The sequence below is a fragment of the Oncorhynchus mykiss genome, unplaced genomic scaffold (assembly GCF_013265735.2).
Source record: "Oncorhynchus mykiss isolate Arlee unplaced genomic scaffold, USDA_OmykA_1.1 un_scaffold_225, whole genome shotgun sequence".
Lineage (NCBI taxonomy): Eukaryota > Metazoa > Chordata > Actinopteri > Salmoniformes > Salmonidae > Oncorhynchus > Oncorhynchus mykiss.
The window spans coordinates 230,285-237,500 of NW_023493693.1; the positions used below are offsets into that span (position 1 = coordinate 230,285).

Below are 7,216 nucleotides of genomic sequence, written 5' to 3' on the forward strand. Positions count from 1 at the left end.
TGGGGAGGCTGACCGTAACTCGACCCCACAGAGAGACCAGCCTGACCGAAACCCGACCCCACAGAGAGACCAGCCTGACCGTAACCCGACCCCACAGAGAGACCAGCCTGACCGTAACTCAACCCCACAGAGAGACCAGCCTGACCGAAACCCGACCCCACAGAGAGACCAGCCTGACCGAAACCCGACCACACACCAGCCTGACCGAAACCCGACCACACAGAGAGACCAGCCTGACCGAAACCCGACCACACAGAGAGACCAGCCTGACCGAAACCCGACCACACAGAGAGACCAGCCTGACCGAAACCCGACCACACAGAGAGACCAGCCTGACCGTAACTCGACCCCACAGAGAGACCAGCCTGACCGAAACCCGACCACACACCAGCCTGACCGAAACCCGACCACACAGAGAAACCAGCCTGACCGTAACTCAACCCCACAGAGAGACCAGCCTGACCGTAACTCAACCCCACAGAGAGACCAGCCTGACCGAAACCCGACCCCACAGAGAGACCAGCCTGACCGAAACCCGACCCCACAGAGAGACCAGCCTGACCGAAACCCGACCCCACAGAGAGACCAGCCTGACCGTAACCCGACCCCACAGAGAGACCAGCCTGTTGCCCAGTGACCACAACCCACGGTCGGACAGCAGTACGGCAGGTGACCACGCATGTTCAGAGCACGTTCCCAGGGACAGTCTCGTCCCTAAAGAGCACGTTCCCAGGGACAGTCTCGTCCCTAAAGAGCACGTTCCCAGGGACAGTCTCGTCCCTAAAGAGCACGTTCCCAAGGACAGTCTCGTCCCTAAAGAGCACGTTCCCAGGGACAGTCTCGTCCCTAAAGAGCACGTTCCCAAGGAAAACCCCCACAGAAGGAAGGTGGGAGGAGCTCCTATAGAGCGTAGGCGGAGGAGCGTGTCTCGGGAGCGGCCCGCCACCAGTAGGAAGGTGTGTGTGAGTGGTGTGAGTGTTAGTCGCTGGGGAAGGAGAGACGGGGCTCCCAACAGCAGAGCAGCACCTCCCCCTGGCCGAGCTGGGGACTGCAGCATTACTGAACTGCTGTCTGCTCAACACACACACGGGGTAGGTGGTATCACACACACACACACACACACACACACACACACCAAAAGGTTAGTAGGTGGTATCCACACACACACACACACACACACACACCAAAAGGTCAGTAGGTGGTATCCACACACACACACACACCAAAAGGTCAGGAGGTGGTATCCACACACACACACCAAAAGGTCAGTAGGTGGTATCCACACACACACACACACCAAAAGGTCAGTAGGTGGTATCCACACACACACACACACACACACACCAAAAGGTCAGGAGGTGGTATCCACACACACACACACCAAAAGGTCAGGAGGTGGTATCCACACACACACACACACACACACACACACCAAAAGGTCAATAGGTAGTATCCAGTCTATCAGACAGTATTATATTATAATGTTCCAGGTATCCAGTCTATCAGACAGTATTATATTATAATGTTCCAGGTATCCAGTCTATCAGACAGTATTATATTATGATGTTCCAGGTATCCAGTCTATCAGACAGTATTATATTATGATGTTCCAGGTATCCAGTCTATCAGACAGTATTATATTATAATGTTCCAGGTATCCAGTCTATCAGACAGTATTATATTATGATGTTCCAGGTATCCAGTCTATCAGACAGTATTATATTATGATGTTCCAGGTATCCAGCCTATCAGACAGTATTATATTATAATGTTCCAGGTATCCAGTCTATCAGACAGTATTATATTATGATGTTCCAGGTATCCAGTCTATCAGACAGTATTATATTATGATGTTCCAGGTATCCAGCCTATCAGACAGTATTATATTATAATGTTCCAGGTATCCAGTCTATCAGACAGTATTATATTATAATGTTCCAGGTATCCAGTCTATCAGACAGTATTATATTATGATGTTCCAGGTATCCAGTCTATCAGACAGTATTATATTATGATGTTCCAGGTATCCAGTCTATCAGACAGTATTATATTATGATGTTCCAGGTATCCAGCCTATCAGACAGTATTATATTATGATGTTCCAGGTATCCAGTCTATCAGACAGTATTATATTATGATGTTCCAGGTATCCAGTCTATCAGACAGTATTATATTATGATGTTCCAGGTACCCATTCTATCAGACAGTATTATATTATGATGTTCCAGGTATCCAGTCTATCAGACAGTATTATATTATGATGTTCCAGGTATCCAGTCTATCAGACAGTATTATATTATGATGTTCCAGGTACCCAGTCTATCAGACAGTATTATATTATGATGTTCCAGGTATCCAGTCTATCAGACAGTATTATATTATGATGTTCCAGGTATCCAGTCTATCAGACAGTATTATATTATGATGTTCCAGGTATCCAGTCTATCAGACAGTATGGTATTGGGGACTCCAGTTCGTGGTAACAGACTCCACCTGTCCTCTCTGCTGGTCAACCTCACTCCTGAGACTCACACCTGGAGTCGCCTCAAAGCTGCCCTCTCCCTACACAGGAAGACCAAAGGTACATCTCTCTGTGTCTCTGTTTCTCCCTCTCTCTGTGAGTGACCCCAAAGGTACCTCTCTCTCTCTCTCTGTCTCTCTCTGTTTCTCCCTCTCTCTGTCTCTTACTCTCTCTGACCGTGTCTCTCTGTGTCTTGTCTCTCTCTGTCCGTGTCTCTCGGTCTCTCTCTCTCTCTGTGACAGCTGTCATTGTGTTAATGACTGCAGTGTTAAATTACTTGTTGTTTTTGTCCCCCCCTCAGCGTTCGTGACTCCGAAGAGGCCTCTCTACCTGCTGTCCTCTCCTGAGGCGGAGCTAGAGGCGGAGCTAGGTGATGTCAGTCAAAAACTGTTCTCCACGCCCCGCCCACCAAACCTCCGCTCAACGATACAGGGGAGCACTCCTCTGGTACACACGCATATTAAATATACACTTGTACTCTGTCTTCTCTGTAGAGTGTGTATCTAATGTGTGTGTGTGTGTGTGTGTGTGTGTGTGTGTGTCTTCTCTGTAGAGTGTGTATCTAATGTGTGTCTTCTCTGTAGAGTGTGTATCTAATGTGTGTGTGTGTGTTCTCTGTAGAGTGTGTATCTAATGTGTGTGTCTTCTCTGTAGAGTGTGTATCTAATGTGTGTGTGTGTGTTCTCTGTAGAGTGTGTATCTAATGTGTGTGTCTTCTCTGTAGAGTGTGTATCTAATGTGTGTCTTCTCTGTAGAGTGTGTATCGTGTGTGTGTTCTCTGTAGAGTGTGTATCTAATGTGTGTCTTCTCTGTAGAGTGTGTATCGTGTGTGTGTTCTCTGTAGAGTGTGTATCGTGTGTGTGTTCTCTGTAGAGTGTGTATCTAATGTGTGTGTGTGTGTTCTCTGTAGAGTGTGTATCTAATGTGTGTCTTCTCTGTAGAGTGTGTATCGTGTCTGTCTTCTCTGTAGAGTGTGTGTCTTCTCTGTAGAGTGTGTATTGTGTGTGTGTTCTCTGTAGAGTGTATCTAATGTGTGTATTGTGTGTGTGTTCTCTGTAGAGTGTGTATCTAATGTGTGTGTGTTCTCTGTACAGTGTGTATCTAATGTGTGTGTGTGTGTCTTCTCTGTAGAGTGTGTATCTAATGTGTGTCTTCTCTGTAGAGTGTTTATCTAATGTGTGTGTGTGTCTTCTCTGTAGAGTGTGTATCTAATGTGTGTCTTCTCTGTAGAGTGTGTATCTAATGTGTGTGTGTGTGTGTTCTCTGTAGAGTGTGTATCTAATGTGTGTGTGTGTGTGTTCTCTGTAGAGTGTGTATCTAATGTGTGTGTGTGTGTGTGTGTGTTCTCTGTAGAGTGTGTATCTAATGTGTGTGTGTGTGTGTCTTCTCTGTAGAGTGTGTATCTAATGTGTGTGTGTGTTCTCTGTAGAGTGTGTATCTAATGTGTGTCTTCTCTGTAGAGTGTGTATCTAATGTGTGTCTTCTCTGTAGAGTGTGTATCTAATGTGTGTGTGTGTGTGTGTGTGTGTGTGTGTGTGTGTGTGTGTGTGTTCTCTGTAGAGTGTGTATCGTGTGTGTGTTCTCTGTAGAGTGTGTATCTAATGTGTGTGTGTGTGTGTGTTCTCTGTAGAGTGTGTGTCTAATGTGTGTGTGTGTGTGTTCTCTGTAGAGTGTGTATCTAATGTGTGTGTGTGTGTGTGTTCTCTGTAGAGTGTGTATTCGTTAGACGGAGAGCTGTCTGATGACCAGAAGGTGTTTTTGGAGTGTAACCAGACAGGACCTCTGGGCTTCCAGGACTGTCTCCCAGCAGCCAGGATGAAGCTGTGTAGGAAGATCGGAGAGGGGACCTTCGGAGAGGTCTTCAGTACCACCAACACCTCTGGAGACGCCGTCGCTCTCAAGGTAGGAGAGGAACCCATCTGTGGAGATCATTCCGGTCTCTCTCTCTCGCTGTCTGTCTCTGTCTCTCTCTCTCTCTCTCTGTGTCTCTCTCGCTGTCTTTCTGTGTCTCTCTCTCTCCCTCTCTGTGTGTGTGTGTGTCTCTCTCACTGTCTCTCTGTGTCTCTCTCTGTGTCTCTCTCTGTGTAGATCATTCCAGTCTTTCTCTCTCTCTCTGTGTAGATTATCCCAGTAGAAGGATGTGACCAGGTGAATGGAGAGGAACAGAAAACCTTTGGAGAAATCCTCCACGAGATTATCATCTCCAAGTAAGACCCTAACCTGCTAATATATAAAACACACTGTGAATCTGAGACCCTAACCTGCTAATATAGAAAACACACTGTGAATCTGAGACCCTAACCTGCTAATATAGAAAACACACTGTGAATCTGAGACCCTAACCTGCTAATATAGAAAACACACTGTGAATCTGAGACCCTAACCTGCTAATATAGAAAACACACTGTGAATCTGAGACCCTAACCTGCTAATATAGAAAACACACTGTGAATCTGAGACCCTAACCTGCTAATATAGAAAACACACTGTGAATCTGAGACCCTAACCTGCTAATATAGAATACACACTGTGAATCTGAGACCCTAACCTGCTAATATAGAAAACACACTGTGAATCTGAGACCAGACCCTAACCTGCTAATATAGAAAACACACTGTGAATCTGAGACCCTAACCTGTTAATATAGAAAATACACTGTGAATCTGAGACCCTAACCTGCTAATATAGAAAACACACTGTGAATCTGAGACCCTAACCTGCTAATATAGAAAACACACTGTGAATCTGAGACCCTAACCTGCTAATATAGAAAACACACTGTGAATCTGAGACCAGACCCTAACCTGCTAATATAGAAAACACACTGTGAATCTGAGACCCTAACCTGCTAATATAGAATACACACTGTGAATCTGAGACCCTAACCTGCTAATATAGAAAACACACTGTGAATCTGAGACCCTAACCTGCTAATATAGAAAACACACTGTGAATCTGAGACCCTAACCTGCTAATATAGAATACACACTGTGAATCTGAGACCCTAACCTGCTAATATAGAATACACACTGTGAATCTGAGACCCTAACCTGCTAATATAGAAAACACACTGTGAATCTGAGACCCTAACCTGCTAATATAGAAAACACACTGTGAATCTGAGACCAGACCCTAACCTGCTAATATAGAAAACACACTGTGAATCTGAGACCCTAACCTGCTAATATAGAAAACACACTGTGAATCTGAGACCCTAACCTGCTAATATAGAAAACACACTGTGAATCTGAGACCCTAACCTGCTAATATAGAAAACACACTGTGAATCAGAGACCCTAACCTGCTAATATAGAAAACACACTGTGAATCTGAGACCCTAACCTGCTAATATAGAAAACACACTGTGAATCTGAGACCAGACCCTAACCTGCTAATATAGAAAACACACTGTGAATCTGAGACCCTAACCTGCTAATATAGAAAACACACTGTGAATCTGAGACCCTAACCTGCTAATATAGAAAACACACTGTGAATCTGAGACCCTAACCTGCTAATATAGAAAACACACTGTGAATCTGAGACCCTGACCTGCTAATATAGAAAACACACTGTGAATCTGAGACCCTAACCTGTTAATATAGAAAACACACTGTGAATCTGAGACCCTAACCTGTTAATATAGAAAACACACTGTGAATCTGAGACCCTAACCTGCTAATATAGAAAACACACTGTGAATCTGAGACCCTAACCTGTTAATATAGAAAACACACTGTGAATCTGAGACCAGACCCTAACCTGCTAATATAGAAAACACACTGTGAATCTGAGACCCTAACCTGCTAATATAGAATACACACTGTGAATCTGAGACCCTAACCTGCTAATATAGAAAACACACTGTGAATCAGAGACCCTAACCTGCTAATATAGAAAACACACTGTGAATCTGAGACCCTAACCTGTTAATATAGAAAACACACTGTGAATCTGAGACCAGACCCTAACCTGCTAATATAGAAAACACACTGTGAATCTGAGACCCTAACCTGCTAATATAGAATACACACTGTGAATCTGAGACCCTAACCTGTTAATATAGAAAACACACTGTGAATCTGAGACCCTAACCTGCTAATATAGAAAACACACTGTGAATCTGAGACCAGACCCTAACCTGCTAATATAGAAAACACACTGTGAATCTGAGACCCTAACCTGCTAATATAGAAAACACACTGTGAATCTGAGACCCTAACCTGCTAATATAGAATACACACTGTGAATCTGAGACCCTAACCTGCTAATATAGAAAACACACTGTGAATCTGAGACCCTAACCTGCTAATATAGAAAACACACTGTGAATCTGAGACCCTAACCTGCTAATATAGAAAACACACTGTGAATCTGAGACCCTAACCTGCTAATATAGAAAACACACTGTGAATCTGAGACCCTAACCTGCTAATATAGAATACACACTGTGAATCTGAGACCCTAACCTGCTAATATAGAAAACACACTGTGAATCTGAGACCAGACCCTAACCTGCTAATATAGAAAACACACTGTGAATCTGAGACCCTAACCTGCTAATATAGAAAACACACTGTGAATCTGAGACCCTAACCTGCTAATATAGAAAACACACTGTGAATCTGAGACCCTAACCTGCTAATATAGAAAACACACTGTGAATCTGAGACCCTAACCTGCTAATATAGAAAA

General features: G+C 44.3%; 1 protein-coding gene across 1 annotated transcript in view; it reads left to right on the forward strand.

Moving 5' to 3' along the window:
• Positions 1-7,216, forward strand: part of LOC110519436 (mucin-16) — a 40,332-nt gene that overhangs the window by 19,567 nt on the left and 13,549 nt on the right. Inside the window, exons 7-11 of the mRNA XM_036973199.1 lie at positions 37-1,091; positions 2,434-2,581; positions 2,823-2,968; positions 4,232-4,423; positions 4,643-4,728. Of these exons, the coding sequence (XP_036829094.1) occupies positions 37-1,091; positions 2,434-2,581; positions 2,823-2,968; positions 4,232-4,423; positions 4,643-4,728 (1,627 nt within the window). The remainder of the gene's footprint in view (positions 1-36; positions 1,092-2,433; positions 2,582-2,822; positions 2,969-4,231; positions 4,424-4,642; positions 4,729-7,216) is intronic.